Raw genomic sequence first — 19,694 nt, 5'->3', positions numbered from 1 at the left:
AGGATTCAAATTTTACCAAGCTTCATTCAGAACTTCGAAATTAGTAGAATAATTAGTGGTTTCAATTTTAGCTCAGAAATTTCTTCCTTTAATTTCAATGTAAGCAATGAGAACGTCAAAATTAGTGGTAGTAATTTTCAAACTTCAAAAACCTCGAGATTAGTGGAATAAATTAGTGGTTTCAATTAGCTTGGAAAGTTCTTCCTCTAATTTCAATGTTAGCATTCAGAACGTCAAAATTAGTGATAGTAGTTTCCAATTAATAGGAAAAGTTAAATTTTAACATTTTCCACTAATCATATTTCAAAACTTGCGAGCAATGTCATTTTAGCCTTTGATTATCATTCGCCAAGAAAAATTGTGGTTAGAAATAAAAAACTTAAAAGTTAATATCAATACAACTGACTACACCGCAAGCTGTTGCTAGGATATTCTATTAATGTTAATTGTATTTTTTAGAAATTGGGAATGATTGTAAACTCTTAAGTATAACTTATAATTAATTAAAGCCACTAATTTATTCCACTAAATTTGAGGTTCTGAATAAAGACTTTTGAGAACCACAAAATTACGAACTAAATTAATGGTTTCAATTATACTTTATACTTAGGAATTTACGCTTATTCACAATGTCTTAAAAACTACAATTTAAATTAGTAGAATATTCTAGCAACAGCTTGCGGTATTCAGTTATATCCACCAAAAAAATAATAATTAACTTATAAAACAATAAACTTTTCATTTCTAAAAACAATTTCTCTTGGCGGCTTAAAATCGAAAGGAAAAATGGCATTACTCGCTAATTGTGAAGAATAATTAATGACAAAAAGTAAAGGTTTTATAACTTTTTTTACTAATTGAAAATTACTACCATTAATGTTGACGTTCTGAATTGAAACTAGTAATACAGACCACTAATTTCGAGGTTCTGAATAAAATGCATATTATATATATTTTGAATAATAATATTGTTTATTAATTTTTAATTAAGATATTACATTATACCTTGCGATTAACATTGCAATGTGTACTATTTGCCAGTTTTAATATACATTTTCAAATTAAGTAAAATCTATGGCTCTATTGAAAAGGGCTCTATTGAAATAATTTTATTTTGAACAGTTTTAAATATCATATTGAATTAAAGCATACTAAATCATAGAAATATATTAATATTTAAAGTAGATACGCTAAATAAAGAACAGAGACTATATTAAGTAAAAAAGTTCATTTGATTCGAATTTTATCCTCCTTAAAATTAATATAATCACAGATTAAAATAAGGTTGACCAGTCATTTTGTAGTAATTTAGATATTATAGTAACTCATATTTTCTTTCAATTAAATATATCTCTTGTACTTATGGAACCTATTTCCTTCAATTTTAAATATTTAGGTTTATACCAATAATATTAAATTTAAACTATTTAAATTACTAACATTTTTATCGCAGTACTAAATGTACAGGGTGATTCCAACTTGGCGCTTTAGGCTAAATCCACGCAAACTGTGAAATAAAAATGCAAATTTGCTATAGAAACGGGTTTTGATTTTTAGGACTTCAAAAATTCATGTGTTTTTAACTTTCTCTAATACGGTATGGAAATTTGGAAAAGTATAAACGGGATTAACCATTTTAGGACAAGCAAAAATTTTAATGAAGAATTCATTTTTCTCAAAATGTTAATAATAAAAAAGTTTTTCCTCTTGTAAAGACAATCTGGTGACATACTCTATAATAAATAATTGAGAAGGATCAACGTAAATAAAATGTTAAAAAATGTGTTACATGTTTTATGGCCAAGATAATTTTCAGATTTCCTCCTACAATACCTTAATTTTAAACAATGTTAATAATACTTATTTAAAACCAATTAATTTCGAGAATATTAAAGGAAATAGATTCAAATAACAAATGCTTATGCATGATTCTCTTTCACACAAATAGATTGGAATTCAACGTAACCGAACATAGTGTAGAATAATTCAATAATTCGTATTGCTGTATTCATTGACTATCATGTAAACGATTCGATTGAAATTTTAACACAACCTTTTTAAAGTCACTCACAGCTCTGTCTCGCCGAAGATCACTTCACAAAGTTATCTCCCGCGTACGTTACTAAATTTAACGCTAACAACAGAAATGTTTGTTTAAAAGACTAGAACGTTATCACTTGCCTTATTTGCTTTCGCACTTATTCGTAAAAGCAACTTATCATGTTCATTAATTTGCGTTTAATCAATTTTCCAAAGCAGATTTGTCTAAAGCAAGTTACGAATTTCTATTTCATCTGTATATAGTACTATATCATTTTGTATATTCATATTCACCATTAATTTTGATTTTACAGATTTTTTCAGGTATATAATTAATTTATCACATAAGATTCCAATTCTCAATGTAATAAAAAAATATTTTTAACTTTATATAAGATTATTTTTCTTTTGATTTTGTTATATAAAAATTAAATTGGTTATTTCACATTTCTATGGGCACATTTTGTATTTATTAAATTATTACAGAAATTTAAGTAATATAGAACCGAAAAACAAAAGCAACTTAAGTAATATAGAATCGAAAAACAAAAGCAACTGAAATTTATTAAAAAATGTTAATTTAAAATATAAAATAGATACACAAAAGATATTTAAAAAAATTAAGTCGGTTAACATTTTTTTTTGGTTTGACATTTTCCTAGAAAGACATTTGCTTATACAATGTTAACCAAAATCACAATACATATCTCAATACATATATCAATTGGCATATATATGGTAGAGTGAAAGTCAGCAATGCAGTTATTGTTAACATTCACGAGGAAATTAGGGAACAATTACGCATTGGACAAGTGAATGTCGTATTTTAAAGAAATTTGTCGACTTTTGCTCTTTAGTAATTTGTAACATTCACTAGTGAAAGTAACATTTACAAAAGCTTGCCAGTAAAAGTTATTCTATTGTATAGGGGAATCAGCGATAGATTAATGTTCATTGTCATTTGTTTTTAGAATTACAAAAATATAATAAATCAAAAAGTTTCAGAGGGTGCTAAAGTTCACAATTTAAAATTATTTTTAATTGTACAGGGTGCTCCAAAAAGTGTGTCGAATGTAACATATTTTCATTTAAATTTCTTCATCATTCGAGCCCGGCCATCATGACCAATAGAGTTATGAACATTATTTAATATTTTATAAAGTTTTTGATCGTGGACAAAATAAAGGATGCCCGAATTTTCTTCAACGGGAGCTGTTAGTTTCTTCAAATTCGCCTCTTCTAGCACATCAAAACGCTTAATAAGTTTATAGTCAGTAGGTTTCTTAATTATTCTCTGGCATGCTTAACTTGCAACCAAACCAAACCAAACCAAACTTTTGCTCTATTTCACTATATTGCAAAAATTAAAAACCAGCACTATTATATTTTTACTAGAGATTATTTTGCTTTAATTTTTCACCGAAAATTTCTTGCATTTAGGGAAAATACCGCACAATACTTTTTACGACGATAACAAAATAAGTATCCATAACGTTGCTAATGTATAATGCTAACATTCACTTGTAAGTTGGTTTCAAAAATATTTATTAAACTTTTACGTGGTCTTAGCAAATCAGTGAATGTGAATTATTACTAGTAATTGTTAACAATCACTGATTTTCAACTTTTACACCTTCATCAAGAAAGTTAATAAGCAAAATAATGTTATATTGATTGGTCAATTGTAGTTAGAAACAAACAAATAAACAGGTTATATGCCCTTTAAAATTTGTGATCTATTTTAACATTATATACCTGAAAATAATCCAGTTTTACTTACTAAAGTACACATTTTTGAAACGTAATCTGCTTTTATAAAATAAAAATGAATCATAAACCTAACGACATGATAATAATTATATATAATACATTTTTGACTCGGCGCGGCTTAGATTTGGAATAAAATTATTTCCCTTTTCCTGAAAGCACTTATTGATAACAGTATAATACCTGCATAGGTATGTCACAATGATTTTTTGGTTTGATTGAAACTTGAACTTATGATGCTCGATTCTGAAAAAGCGTCCATATCAGAAGGTCTGTCAAACAAAACTGCATTGATCTTGAGGCTATATTAGAAAATAAGCCGTAATCTGGAACAAATTAACAAAGTTATTGGTAAATATTTAATTAATTCGATAATATCGATAATATTTTATCGATCGACAATTTTTAATAAATGGACATCTAAAAGATAACAAAATAACCGATCAAAAATAGGACCATAAATATCTGTGCAAGTGTCTTGTATTTATTTTATTTTGTGTAATAACTTTAAATTCTTGATTTGACCTCAAAGTTTTCATGAATAAATGGATATCGTAATTTTGTAAATTATGAATTTTAACTGAATTGTTTTGTTTAGTGTTATAGTTGTAATATAATTAAGTAGTTTATTATAATTTTATTCGTAGAATAAATTAGTTATAGTCATTTTTTATACAAGACGATAAAATGGTATTTTACCGTCGACCGAAAAGATTCTTAATTTCGAGAGACGATAATGCAATTTTATCGTCGTGTATAAAAAATATTTTTTTCCATGGCGAATTACATTTTAAAAAATATTCAGAAATTATTATTTCAAAGAATTTATTACGAGTAGAAAAAATATTGTGCTGGATTGGCGTTGGTTTCTATGTAATTTGACAAATAAATAAAGCTGTCTCTTTAGTGGTCAGTTTTGAGCATAGATAAGATACTATAATATAAAATAGATAGGAAACTCAATACATTTTGTCCGGACCTAGCTGTGGCACCATCTCGTGGGTCTAGTAACGAAATAAAACAAATTTAAAATGGATGGCTTCTATTTTTTTTCAGATTTTTTCATTTATTCAAGTAAATTGATTCAAGAAAAAAAACAATTTAGGGTGGCTGCAACGACGTCCCGTCATCCTGCTGTTAGAACATGACAGTTGGTTTTCATATATAAACACCCATTGTTTTGTTTTTTACTCGAATAAATGGATTTAAGTTTAAATGACAGAGGGAATATAACAAAAACACAAAAAACTGTCGACAGACACAGGGGACAGAGGGGATATAACAAAAACACAGATAAAACACAGGGGATATAACAAAAACACAAAAAACTGTCGAATTTTACATTTGACGGTAAAAACCAGATAAAAACAGGTAAAAATTTAAATTTTTTAAAATTTTGTTGCTAATTGCGCCCCCTCGTGCGTCTAGTAATGGACTATCAGCTACAACCTGTCACTTCCATAAGAGTTTCCTAGGCATGGTTTTGAATCAATATTTTTTAATTCTCTTTTGTGTCGATTGCTGATTGAATTGGAGCCAGAAATGGCTCAAAACGAAATAAGTAAATTAGCAACAGATATTCAGGCTGAGGCGACAAACGCCATATCCGAACTACTTCCATTTAAATCCCGGATAACTTATGAAAAGGAATACAAAAATTTTCAAAAATGAAAGCAATTTAAAAACATGGGAAAAGAAATATAGTTTTTAACCCATCCTCGCTGTTAAAGTATCATTTAATCTACCCTTGCGGTTAAAGTACTATTTTATCTACTGTTTTTGATAGACATAAGGCAATTTTAACATTTGCTATGGAAAAAATATATTTTGTCATGTGTTTAAATTAAGGAATAATTGAATTCGAAACAACGTGATTACCTTCGTATGCTACGCGGACGGATGCGTGTGCCCTTTTGATATGGAGTTGGGATGTCGGCAAGATACTGGAGGTGTAGAGGTGGCACCGAAAGATCCCAGTCCGGAGAGTAATTGCGTCTCTTCTGTTGGGGAATAATTGGCTTCGTCCATCGGAGGTGGTGGAGGACAAATATACAATGGTACCTAAACAATGAAGTTTATACACAAGGTTTTTCACGCTATTCGACACGGAGTAGTGTAGCCAAATAACTGGATTTTTAGAAATTACGAGTCATGTGATCGTTGGAAGTCTGCTAAAGCTACAATTTAAAATTATTTTCAAAAGGTACAGAGCAAGGGGTGTCTCATTGTTGAAATTACATATACATTTTCTCGGCAGTCGTTGGCAGGTAGGGCATCAGTCGACTATAATTATATGGCATACATAGGCAGTCTTCTTCGCAGTCATTGGCAGTCACTTGGCAGTCCATGTACAGGATGGGTCACATTCGACGCTTTTAAATGGAAACACCTTTTTCTATAGCAGATAGACGAAAACCAATATCGGTGTCTGGAGCTCAATTTTCATCAAAAACATGATGGTGAAACCCGCACATCAATATCTGTTACCGTTTCGGAGTTACGGGGTGTTTTTCAAAAATGTACATTTTTAACAAATCGCTGTAACTTTTTTGCTATGGAAAATTTTGGATTTCTATGAAAACATTTCCAAAGCACCTTTTTACGTAGAATTTAATGGTTTAAGTATAATTTTTTTAAAATTAATAATTTAAGAGTTGTCAACAGAAAAATTGATTTTTTATTTGGGACACCCTCTATATTTTTAATTAACTGAAAATAATTTAAAATTACCTTTCCAAAAATATAGCACACTTGATATTTTGTTATAATCCCCTTCGAAATACAGAATATTTAAAAGTTCGCCACTTTTAACTAGTAGGCTTTGGACCCCTTATTGATGATATGCCCTTAATGGAACTCGAAAACATATTTTTCCAGCAAGACGACGCACCGCCTCAGGACGCTGAAGTTATCAGCAAATTTTTGCAGCCAATTTCAAGAATAATTGAATTGCTAACCAAGATCCCAGCCGTTGGCCGTCGAGGCCGCCTAACTTAGTGCCCATGGATCTAATCCTATGGATATATTTGCAGAAGAATAAAGGTTCCTTATTCTTCCGTATAATCTAGACAAGAATTAGAAATACTTAGCAGTTATGAGAGTTGTAGTGAATTGAGTTAATGAATTCCGCGAGAAATGTTCAAAAACGGCCCCGTCTGTCCATAACAGAAGACGGTCGATATGTCGAACACCTGTAGCAAAATCTCATGTCTTGGTTTGCTATTTATTTTTATTGTTATTAGATATAGTTTAAATGTGTCGATGTTGGTTAAATATATTTTAAATTGTTATAAAATTCTGCATCTATCATAGCAAATATTATTTTCGTTTTAATTGATTCTCACAGCTAGAATTTTTTTGCATTACAGCCGGTACCGTTCAAAGCCTACTTCTTATTTAAAGCGGGCGAATTTTTATATACTCTATATCTCGAAGAGGAATCGAGCAAAATATCAAGTGTGTTATTTTTTTGGAAAGGTAATTTTAAATTATTTCCAATAAATTAAAAATAAACAGGGTGCCTCATAAAAGAAATCAAATTTTCTGTTGATAATTCTTAAATTATCAATTTTAAAAAACCACAACCTATTAGATATCGATATGCGGTTTTGACCATCATATTTTTGACAAAAATTGAGGTCCAAACACCGACATTAGTTTTTGTCTATTTCCTATAGAAAAGGGTGTTTCCATTTAAAAGCGTCGAATTTGACCCACCCTATACATTTTTTACCCAAGTGAAACACCCCTCGGTACAGAGTGTCCCAAAGGAATAAAATATACCTATGTAAGGAAAAATTGAATATTGAAAATCAAATTAATAGGTTTTAGTTTTCAAGTCGGTCCATTTTTATTTACCTGATTAACTTCCGCCGACGGAATACCTTTCCTAATATTCTCTCCATCTTTATTCATTATGTCATCTAGTAAAAACAACTGGGATTTCAGCGTCCGATTTCTCTCCAGTTCCTGTTGATATGCTGTTGATTGAGATTTTGAGCTTCTGGTTCTAAGACTAAGGCGACTTGGAGGAGGTGATGGTGAATAATCGGGTCCCATATCAAACACGCCTAATATTAAAATAAAATTTTTAGATTTGTTATACAGAGTGGCGCCAAGGAGAGCGGTAGTTTATATTGAAATGAAATTATGGAGGCATATTATGCAGGTTAATTGAAAGCATTTTATAAAAATATATACATTTCTACAGTGTTATTAAAAAACACATGTTACATCGATCAAATTACCAAACCAAACCAAACTGATTTATAACGCGATTCTGAAAAGCGTAATATGGCTCTGAGGTATGGCAGTTAAGCGAAAAATATAAAAAGAAGTTGTTGTCGACCGAAATGGACTTCTGATTTTGGATCATTGGATTTGATTCGGGCGAAGATCAGCCCGAATATCTCGTTTAGACAGAATTAGGAACGAGAGAATACGTGAAAAAATGAAGGTGGAGGGTAACATTGTACAACATATACAAGAAAAACAACTGCATTGGTACGGCCATGTACAACGAATGGCTGACGATAGAACAACCAAAGCAAGTGTTGCATTGGACCCCTACAGACAGACGTAAACGAGGCCGACCTAAACTCTCCTGGAATCAAGGAATCGACAGAGCCATGTCGGAAAGGAACCTACTACCAGGAGATTAGGACAATAGACGGAGGTGGCGCATGGAGACCGGAGGGCGACGAAGGACGCTGTAAAATCGGATATACATACATCGATCAATATAAATATTGTTTTAAAAATTTGAATATATAGTTACTTACCTGATCCATTATCAGATATAAGTCTCTCACTCTCAGGATCTATTTCTCTTCCACGTCCGCTTCCACCACTATCTGCCTTTTTCAAGATGGATTTTGATTTACGATGATGTTCTAACTGAGGTGATGTTGTGCCTCTGCTATCCATTGAATCCACAGATAAAGACGACTTACTACCACCATTTTTCCCTATAATGAAACAACATTAAATTTTACTATGTCCATGAAACAGAATAACCCAAGAACGGTAAACTAAAGGGCTTTTCGGAAATTGTGATCTGATTGATCGGATTGATAGGATTACTAATCCAGACGTTCGAAAAGTGATCTCAAAACGAGTCAATGCGTTCGGAAAGTGATCCGAATAACTCGATTTTTGCCATATGTTGTGATCCTACTAACCCTCCTAATGAGGTGGGTAGAATTAATCAGCTGATCATTTCTAGGATAATTTGAAACGTAACAGTCCGCATAGAAGTATAAAGTTTTTTAATAACCGTTTTGTCCGAAATCACTTTATCTAATGTTGATCAAATACATGCTATTTTGTTAGTGACCGTAAAAATGAGCCAATCAGCATAGCATCAAGTAACTCTAGATTTTAAATAAATAAAAAACCAACAAGTAATTCTAAAGATACTGACTGCGAAAAAGCACTATCGGAGACACCCAATAGGAAAAAAATGAAAACTCAACTACAGAAAAGTGGTTTAAAACATTTAGATTAAAATAGCCAGGCATAATGAAAGAATGGAACTTGATAGACAATTCTGAAAATTTTCATCACAATTGGTAGATAAAAATTGATATATTTTTTTATTATTAATATGATGGAATGTTTATTATGTTGGCAGTAAATAAATGATTAAAATAAAGTTTATAGTGTTTTTGTTTTAAATGGCATAATTTTAAAAAAGCCTAAAATAAAACACATTTTGTTTTTATAAAAAATAGTCTTACAGAAACTAAAAAGTATACTTAAAGCAAAACAAATAGGATAAAAATAGATCTTATACAATCGTTAAAGAGGGATATTAGGATTATTTGTTTAATTTATCTCTTTTTACGAAATATATTTAAATGTGATTGTTAACCCGGTAAATCTAATGATCCAACCGTTCGTAATTAAACTACCAGCTGATTACTCTCAGCACTGATCTTGGAACAGCTGATTAGTAAACTACCTAATCTAGGATTTTATTTCCGAAAACCCCTTAATAGGATTGCTCATCCTCATAAGACGTACGTTCGCCTCTTCCCGCGCTTCAGCTGACAGTTGTGACGTGATTGTAGCCCTTGTCAAAGCCTCCGTGGCCTTGTCATGATAGTGTGTATTATTAGTTGCCTATGGTAAACTTATAAAAATAACAGCTGAGAAATGTTGAGTTAATTATTTTGTCAATTTTAAATGTGAAAAAGGTGTCTTTAAAGTTTTTAGAGCTATAGAGTGTATAAATACGTTCATTTTGTGTTGTGGATTGTGACAAAGTGCATACTAAGTGCCCACGATTTTGTTTATTAATTATTTTAAAGCAAATTATGGAAGTACTCTAAAAAGGATGCTTGCAAAAGGTGATGCTGGGAACTGCTGTTCTTAAAAATGCATTATCCGAGTATTTAATACGATTTATAGAGTTTTTAGAATTTTCTATACTGCATACATATAAGGTGTTTAAATAAGTAAACTAAATAATGAACGTTTTGCATTCGGTAACCAATAATGCACGTGTGTGTATTATTGGTTGCCGGATAAGGACTAATAACCATGACAAGGGCTACAATGACGTCACAAAGCGAGTAGTTTTCGCATGCACCTGGCGGACACTTTTGGCTGAATGAGCAGTCCTATTAGGTTAACTGTTCTTGAGAATAACCCTAGAATAACCACTTATCAGAATGATATAACAGTTTGTGGCTATTTTCTTTAAATCTAGAAATTGTTTTTATGCTTACACCCTATTATGGTTATTTCTATTTCTGTTTAACACATGTAGATCTCGAAATAAAATGCAATCGAAAAAAAAGCAGCATCAAAAACGGCATGGGAATGACAGTCGATGATAATTTTGTCGAGGTCAGACCCTAAACGTCATTTACTTGGCCCGTACACTTCTTTATTTTTTAATGGTGCTTATAGCCAGTTGGAGTTAAGAACGTTAAAATATTATTATTATTCAATATAAATAAGTCTCGAACAATATACGTATTTAAGAAAGGGCGACTTTCACAAATCTAAGATTTGTCAGCATTTATGGTACACAGGGCACAGAATAGCTTTTAACAACGCAAAACTTATAATGAAAGAGGCGATAACCTCTAAAAGAAAAATAAAAGAGGCCTTTTTAATACAATTTTAAAAAAGTAAATGTATTGCTCATGCAACTGTAGATGTTAGTGGTGTATGGCAATCGCTTCTTTGATTTTAAACGCGTAACATGACAAATAATCAAAATCGGTTCAGAAAAACTAACTTTTTATTTGCTAGTGGTATTGACTGTTTATCTACTGCCTGACTGCTGTCTAAAGCTTCATTCAGAACCTCGCAATTAATAGAATAAATTAGTGGTTTCAATTACACTTTATACTTTTTAGTTTACGATCATTCGCAATATTTAAAAAACACAATTAAAATTAATATAATATCCTAGTAACAGCTCACGGTAATCAGTTGTATCCATAGAGAAATCCTAATATTTAGCTTATAAAATAATAAACTTTTGATTTCTAACCACATTTTCTCTTAACGGATGATATAATCAAAGACGAAAATTACATTCTTTGAAATTTTAGTATAATTTGTAGTAGTAAGTATAATTAGTAAAAAACTTAAAACTTTGTTAACTTTTTCCACTAACTGAAAATTCCTACCACTAATTTTAACGTTCTGAGTGCTTACATTCAAATTAGAGTAACAAATTTCTACGCTAATTGAAACCACTAATTTATTCCACTAATTGCGAGGTTCTGAATGAAGCTTAACAATTTAAAAAGAAATGTTGCTGTTAAAAACTTAGCATAAAAATATAACATAAAAATCGGTCTTCTATAAAAAGACTTAAATCTTTTTAATGACTTAAGTCTTTTCTAAAAAGACTTGAGTCTTGAAAGATTTAAGCCTTTTTTTAATGACATAATTCTTTTTCTATTTCGGAATAAAAAATCACAAATCATCGAAAGCTTCATTGCAGCTTTCCAAAAATTACTTAAAATCAAATGACCTAAATCAAAAAAAGACTTCTTTTTTTGATTAAGGTCATTTGTAAAAAAAATGATAATAGTAAAAGACAAAGTTTTCTTTGAACTTGCCGCTCTGAATATCGCAATAAAAATTACTATAATTTAAAATATAAAATATAAAAAATCAATATCACCGCAATAACTAACTAAACAACCAATTTTATATGAATTTAAGGTTTATCCGAATATTTAGCAATAAAGTAAAGAAAATTTATTTCGATGATATTGACCAACTAAACTAGTATGTAGTACTAAAAAAAAGTTACTAAACTTTCATGATTTTTTGCTGAAGCTGAAATATTTCGTGGTTGAAAATTCAAGATGCGGATCTAATAGGACCCAGCTGGCTTCAAAGTTCTAACGGAAGTTCTATAAAATGAAATAGTTACTCTGCTTTTTTGTTATTTTTTTATTAAAAGTTCGCTTTTTATTTTTATATACAAAGATATTCTACGGGGTGATTATTGTTCGCAGCATTGTTAAAGGATTTTAGTATTAGTAATTGATAACCGATGCTAATCAAATTATCGATAGAAAAAAATCGAAATTTTGACATTGTGGATTGTAAAATTTACATATTTGGTAATGTAGAAATTACTATTTCTCGGTACTACTACTGTAGTGTTCAACATGAAAAACGAATATTTACATAAATATGGCGTATTTTCGTCCCAGATACTAAAAAAATATAAAAGTACTATACCTGCTCTGGATCCTCCCAAATTATAACCAAATAAATGCTGATTTAGTATCCGCGTAGCTGAAGCCAAACCTCTCGACGGTATTAAAGAAATTTTCTTGCGTTTATCCAAACTTTCTTGGGAATCTTGTTTTTGTGCTTCGCCAAATCTCGTTCTTGGCCTGCTAGACTAAAAACGAACATCATTATTAAACTTAATTTAAATATTAATAATAATTTAAGATAATAAACATACATATTTATTTTAATAGAACAAAGTAATCATTCATTCTCGCCTCGAGAATTCGCGAGAAGAAACCCTAGTCAGTGCTGACATAAAATTTGAATTTAGTGCAGAATGCAAAATAGGGCTAAAAATAACAAAAATATAACACTTTAAATTCGACCAAAAATTTCTCCGTTGCGTTTTTTTTTGCATCTGAATGAATTAGAACAGTGATACATTCAGTCGATATATTAGTACCTGAAATCTCGTTTTGCGATGCTTAGGACCCGGCGAATCGTTCAAGCTCACTCTACTGCCTCTGTCTATAATTTGGCCGAACGCTCCAAAACTACCTTGTTCGTCATCCGGGGAAGCCCCTAAACTCCTCAAAGCAGTATCACCACTGGCCGATTTCTTCACAGTAGGCATCCTTTGTGGAGGAGGTGGTACAGGTGGTGGTTGTGCCGTGGGACTATTGTCCGTCGATTTGTCCAAGGGGTTCACGTAGAGATTACTGTCAAAAACTATCGACGTAGGCTCTAAGATGTCTGACGCCAGATCACCCTAGAGTAACACAAAGAAGAAATAATTTAATTTTTTGCTAAAACACCTGAAACAAGAGATGGGTTGTTATTTAACTGCAGCATTAGCTGTTATTTGAACTAATGTGGATTGTACCCTAGCCCGGATAATTGGCGGCTCGGATAATCCGGATTTTTTAAATTATGTTTTTACATATATTTAGGTATAAAAAAAACAACTAAAGTGAGTTTGTGTTGCTTTGGCTTTGACAGTAAATAAAGTCCTAAACCTTCTTTCAGTACCTCGCACTTAGTAGAATAAATTAGTGGTTTCAATTAGCGTAGAAGTTTGTTCTTATAATTTGAATGTAAGCATTCAGAACGTCAAAATTTGTAGTAGGAATTTTAAATTAATGAAAAAGTTAATAAACGTTTGACTTTTCCACTAATTATACTTCAAATTTTGCAAGGAATGTCATTTTGGCCTTTGATTATCATCCGTCAAGAGAAAATGTGGTTAGAAACCAAAAATTTATTGTTTTATAAGCTAAATATTAGACTTTCTCTATGGATACAACTGATTACTGCAAGTTGTTGCTAGAATATTCTATTAAAATCAATTGTGTTTTTAGACATTGTTAATGATCGTAAACTAAATAGTATAAAGTGTAATTATTGAAACCATTAATTTATTCCACTAATTGCGAGGTTCTAAATATTATTTTAACGTTTTTAACGTAACAATTTTTATATGTTACCATGGATAAGATTTTACTTCAGAGATACATAGATTTGATAAGATTCTTCCAGGTGGCTATTGGCTTCATCCAGTGCAATCTTTTGAGATCTATTGTGACCCTCTTCTGATTCTTAGGTTAAATTAAATTTCCAGTCCTGTCCTTTTCAAAAAGTCTAGAAACTTGGACACTGAACCCTACATAGCCTAGTGCCTAGTACAGTGAACACATTTGCCAAGCTGTTATACCGACATTAAATGTGTTTTATCGTTTCTTCTTCAGATTATTTTAAACTGCATTAATTATGTGCAGGCTTCGTCCATCAATCCCATTAGCTTTAGATGCCTATTCAGCTTACAATGCCATATTGGTTGTAGTATTGGCCACTACGGCGTTGCTGGTCTTTGCTTATCAGGTCTACCGTAAATTTTGACAATTGTTCTATGATGAACGATTTTTTGCCTTTCTTTGCCCTGGTAAATTTCTCCATCATTCTAGCAATTTGTTGGCCACCCACCGTTCTGTAGCCATTATCGTGACTGATTTTGCATCGCCGCAGAAAGTTTCTGGCCCTATGAGTGGCATTGTTTGTCCATTTCATCTACTTTCTACTGTTTTTCGTTACCCTTGTGACCCTCATACCATAGTATATAGTAGGCTAACGTAACTATATACCATAGTATATAGTACTATATACCATAGTATATAGTAGGCTAACGTAACATCGCTACGCTCACCCAATGTATTTGGAACATACACACAATCCCACATTAGTCTTGACTTCCCTGGAACGGAGTGCCTTTAGCGCTGCTTAGCTATTTGTGAAGATAGCCACCGAACAATATTTTCTTTGTCGCCTTATTATTTCTACCTGGATAATTTAGTGATAACTAAACATGTTAGTCGTCTGGAAAACTCTTTAAGAGTGAAATTTTCTCATACTTACTTGAGATGTAAAAGGATGCGTAGCACAACTGGCAAACGTATCAGAACTATCCATACTGGCTAAGTCGCCTCCGTTTGTTTTCTTGGTAGGTACCATATCCACCTCCGAGAAGTTCCCAATAGGTATCAAGATGTGTTGCGCCCTTTCCATAGCCCCTTCCGCTGCTAGATGTTTCATTTCAAGACACACGGGCTTTCTGAAGTCGCTGGTGGCGAGGGGCATCAGATTTTCGGCGTCGACGAAATCTTTATAATCCTTCAAATAGAAAATTGTTTTTTTACTTTTAAAATAGGCAATGTAAGATAGTAAAGTTGCTGATAAAATGTTCATTTTATCGTCTTAATGTTTGCTGGCATAAATGATATTTAAAAATGGCTTCTTTCAGATGATTTTAAAGAACGAGAATAATTTTAATCAACATTTTTTGCATTAGTACATTTTATTTGTATGTTAATTTTAATTGAAGGATTGTTTATTTTATCAATCAATATATATGCTGAAAAAATTTCAGTACTATTATAGTAAGAATACTAAAAATTACGTTAGCCTGGATACCAGAGCATGAAGATCACAACGGTAACGATAAGGCAGATCAATGGCCAACAAGGCTCATCAATACCATTTATAGACCTGCCTAGAACCCTTCTGCAAAAGCAGTCACTAAAAGATGGGTGGCCAACAAATTTATTAAATGGTAGTAATTAATCAGAGCAGAGACAGGCGAAAAAGTTCATAATAGGACTTTTGCCAAAACTCACAGCAGACCTGATAAGCAAAGACAGGAAGACAGTTAAAGCTCTAGTGGGTCTACTAACAGGGAGTTGTAAGCTGAATAGGTATCTAAATCTGAAGAAGAAACGACAGAACACATTTTATGTCGGCGCGACAGCCTGGCAAATGTACGGTTCTCGGTAATAGGCAATGATAGGTCATTGACAGGGAGCTATATGGAGGGTTCAGTCTCTAAGTTGCCAGACTTTTGAAAAAGATAGGACTGGAGAATGTAACCTAAAGGCCACAATCAGAAGAGGCCACAATAGAGAAGGGCACAGTGGATCAGGCCGATAGCCACCTCGAAGAATCAAATATAATCTAGAAGAATACTAAAACTATGTAATGGAAATCACAATAATACGCATTGTCAGTAATAAGATACTGCTTTCTAAGAAACCTTTTTCTTTATAGTTTTAAACAAAACCAGTGGCGTACCATTTTTTTCTTCAATAATATTAAGTTTAAATACCGTAGAAAATACACTGATGAAAATAAAAAAAAGTTAATAGCATCAAAAAATGTCATTTTATAGTAAAACAACGTGTACCAAATTTAGTGATTTTCGTCCAACAGGGCCCTGAGATCTTCTAAAAAAACTCTCTTTAGGGGCTAAATACAGGGGCTGGAAATCCGAAAAGGGGGGCCACTCGCCAAAAATAAAAAATACGGGTCACCTATTTTTTTCAAGAATCTATGACCAAATTTTGTTGCATTAATTTCCGGACACCCTGTATAATTAGTAAACCTATAAAAATCCACTAAATTTAATATTCCATGTTCTAAAAACATAGCAATAGCGTTGACTGAAGAAATAAGAAGATGCGCAACCTTATGGGCGATTTCGTGGCGTTACCGTCAGCTCTGCGCCGCTGCGCGTTGATAATCGTTTACAGCGCAGCGGATAAAGAATAATACTGCACCGTAGTTCTGCTTTCAGTCATCAGAGTGGGAGGTTGCCGGAGATGGTGTTGTAATAACTACGAATTAATCCGTAGATTTCGATTTTGGGTACAGTACATTAATACTACGGATTTTCTATCGTTAAACAACTTAATATAATATTATATGATTAAACAAAGAACAGCGTCAAAGTTGACTTGGAAATGAAGATCGCTGTTATTTCAAATGTAAAATATTATGGTAAATGTCAATAATCTTTTCATACGAAATATTCAGTACTTTGTTTATTCACAACATGTTTAACACGAATAAATTTTCAATACATAAACGCGGATTTTTTCGTCAAACTTATTACAGATATTACACATTTTAATATGCAACACTGTCGCTTTCAGCTTCAAACCGGCTTCGAAATGCCTTCGCTGGCCGAATTAGAAAAAGAAGTGTTTTATGCGTTGGCCGCAGAACGAGTGGCGGCTACACCTTACAGCACTTGAGACTTAAGGGAATAACCCATTAGACCACACGCCACGCTATCCCACGTGAGCCCACGTGTTGCGACGTGGGAGAGAGTGTACATATTATGAGATCTGAGACAGACGAATCGCCCATCACACATGTGATAGCGTGGAATGGCGTGGCGTGGGGTTGCGTGAGCTCTAGTGTGTGCGCAACACATGTAATTAAATCGGAAAACATATACAGATCTTCATGACGTGAAGTGGCATAGCGTAGCGTAGCGCGGCGTGTGGCATAATGGGGTCCCGGCATAAATCAAATCAAACTTGTCACGAATTCGCCCATTAGGTTGCAATTCTTTCCATGAACTGCAATAGCTATATTTTTATATACTATATATTTTATTCTTGTAGGCCAATTTTGATATTGTTTTAAGCAGTATGTGGCTAAATGACTTTTTAACCTCTTCTATAATTAAAAAATTCCAATCTGCCTTATTGTAGGGAGAAAATAAAATGTTAATTTGATGAAAGTTAGAAATACCCTGTGGAATAATAAAGTAAAATCTTTAAAATCTACTTTTACATCAAAGTATATCTTTCCTCGATCGTTAGGTTAGGGTGTTTATATACTTTCTAGTTTAGCACTAAAAGCATGCCTTTGTGTTTGGTCCTCATCAACACACATATGAAATAGTGTTTATTCTTTTTCTAAAGTTCTATATTATAATTGTTCGTTGGGAGTTCCTCAAGCAGAGATGGTTTTAAGTCCAGAAGTTGTATTCACTATTGTCGCTTTAATTGGACATGGTAAAGATCAACTACGGGATTTAAAATCTCTTGCGCAAGCATCACATAAACAATAATACGCCTTTTTTTCGTGACTACGAAATGCCGTAGTGGGAAAAACAATATAATAGCGAGAGCGACTATAATTTGTAATTTAAAAAGAGACTAATATGCCAATTAATTTCGCTCCAAATTGCTAAAAAAATCATCAAAATCGACCCACTAGAATAAGATCTATTGATCTTTAAAATACATGAAAATTAAAGGTGCCCGTTTTTCATGCACGTCAGTATGTATTTGAATTTAGTAGAAAATGGATGGTGTAAACTATGAAATAACATATTTTCTTGAATTTGCATTGGCTTTAAGTTTGAAACTCTACACAAGGTGTCAGCTAGTGATATTTCTAACCGAGACGTTGTGTAAAATTTAAAAATTAAAGGCAATACCAGTCGCCAAAAAAGATATTTTATTTCATTTAATTTTATATGTATTATGTATTTGGTATACCGTGCTTATGAAGCATGATACGCTAAAGGGCTATGTTATATAAAAAACTAATGCTATTATAAGGTACTACTTTGTAAGTGACATGTATGAACATATATACAGGGTGGTCCGAATTGTATTCGGAAAAGTTCGGCATTATATTCTGTAAGTTAAAATAAGGTAAAAAAGTTCGTATAAATGTATGCCCTAAAATACTTCGTTTCGGGGATGCAAGGTGTAGAAGTTTAAATTTTATTTCGATGTTTTTCCAAATAATTTCTGAACTAACGTCGACATTTGGATGAAAATTGGTGTCTGGGTGTTTTTTGGTATGATAAATTTAAGTACCTACATATTTTTTAGCTGTGTAGAGTAATAATTTTTCGTCCGTACTTGTATTACACTACTGAGTGAAAAAATATACATTTCCGTCATTTTTACGTAAAAATAGCCTCTTGGTAAAAATCGCTACGAGTAATGGTTCTGAAGGTATTTGGAATCGAAATAATCAATACATGTCATAATTGAAAAAAATTATACATGTTGACTGGTTAGTTATTAGTCTGAAATAATAAACTTGAAATGTTTTGTGTCAAAGATTCGACAGAAACTGTATCGTATTTTTTCAATTCATGATTCACAGTCCCAAATTTGTTATTTCACTCAAATAACTATCTAGTCAACATATTTATTTTTTTGTCAGTATTGACTATTTCCATTCCAAATATCTTGAAAACGGTTGCTCGTAGCGTACTAAAATACATTTTTCACGTGAAAAATTACAGAAATGTATAATTCTTCACTTACTAGTTTTATACAAGTGCGGACGAAATGTTATTACACTTCAAAGCAGTTAAAAAGCATGTAGATAGCGCCCCCTACACGTAGGAGTCATCTTGACATCGAAATCAAATCATGTCAAAAAACACCCAAACACCTATTTTCATCCAAATGTCGACGTTAATTCAGAAGTTATTTGAAAAAAACTAAATAAAAATAAATTTTCTACACCCTGTATCTCTGAAACGAAGCATTTTAGGACATACATTTATTCGGACATTTTTACTTATTTTTATCTGTAGAATATGCTGCCGCAGACCACCGTGTATCATTTATTACCATTATGATTTATTAAACATAAAAATTCATATTAAATTAATACTTTATTTTTATTACTAAAAATGACCCAAAGACTTTATCGGTTTACAGTAATTTTGTGAAAAGTGTAAAACATTGAAGTCAACACCGTTTTTGTAAAGACTGAAAACTTAAGAACATTTTAAAAGCCTAGCATACCTAGCATTCAAGGTTTTAGTTATATGACGAAAATGAAATATATTTTTTATTATATTG

General features: G+C 32.0%; 1 protein-coding gene across 1 annotated transcript; it reads right to left on the bottom strand.

Moving 5' to 3' along the window:
* Positions 1–2,671: 2,671 nt before the first annotated feature.
* Positions 2,672–15,170, bottom strand: LOC115885220. The gene is made up of 7 exons (XM_030904050.1): positions 14,932–15,170; positions 12,986–13,291; positions 12,526–12,691; positions 8,589–8,774; positions 7,666–7,877; positions 5,686–5,868; positions 2,672–4,133 (listed from the first exon to the last, which is right to left on the bottom strand). Exons 1-6 carry the CDS (start codon positions 15,151–15,153, stop codon positions 5,695–5,697), a joined length of 1,266 nt encoding a protein of 421 aa, XP_030759910.1. The 5' UTR covers positions 15,154–15,170; the 3' UTR covers positions 2,672–4,133; positions 5,686–5,694.
* Positions 15,171–19,694: the final 4,524 nt, after the last annotated feature.

Source organism: Sitophilus oryzae, unplaced genomic scaffold, assembly GCF_002938485.1.
Source record: "Sitophilus oryzae breed Bouriz unplaced genomic scaffold, Soryzae_2.0 scaffold_377_pilon_pilon, whole genome shotgun sequence".
Classification (NCBI taxonomy): domain Eukaryota; kingdom Metazoa; phylum Arthropoda; class Insecta; order Coleoptera; family Curculionidae; genus Sitophilus; species Sitophilus oryzae.
Note: the sequence above shows the minus strand (reverse complement) of the source record. Positions and strands in the feature narration are given on the sequence as shown.

Coding starts and splice junctions, on each gene's coding strand:
- LOC115885220 (XM_030904050.1), bottom strand. CDS start 15,153: ATGCCCCTCGCCACCAGCGACTTCAGAAAGCCCGTGTGTCTTGAAATG. Junction 12,692..12,985: donor ATCGCAAAACGAGATTTCAG/GTACTAATATAT, acceptor GTTCGTTTTTAG/TCTAGCAGGCCAAGAACGAG. Junction 8,775..12,525: donor TTTGGGAGGATCCAGAGCAG/GTATAGTACTTT, acceptor GTTTCATTATAG/GGAAAAATGGTGGTAGTAAG.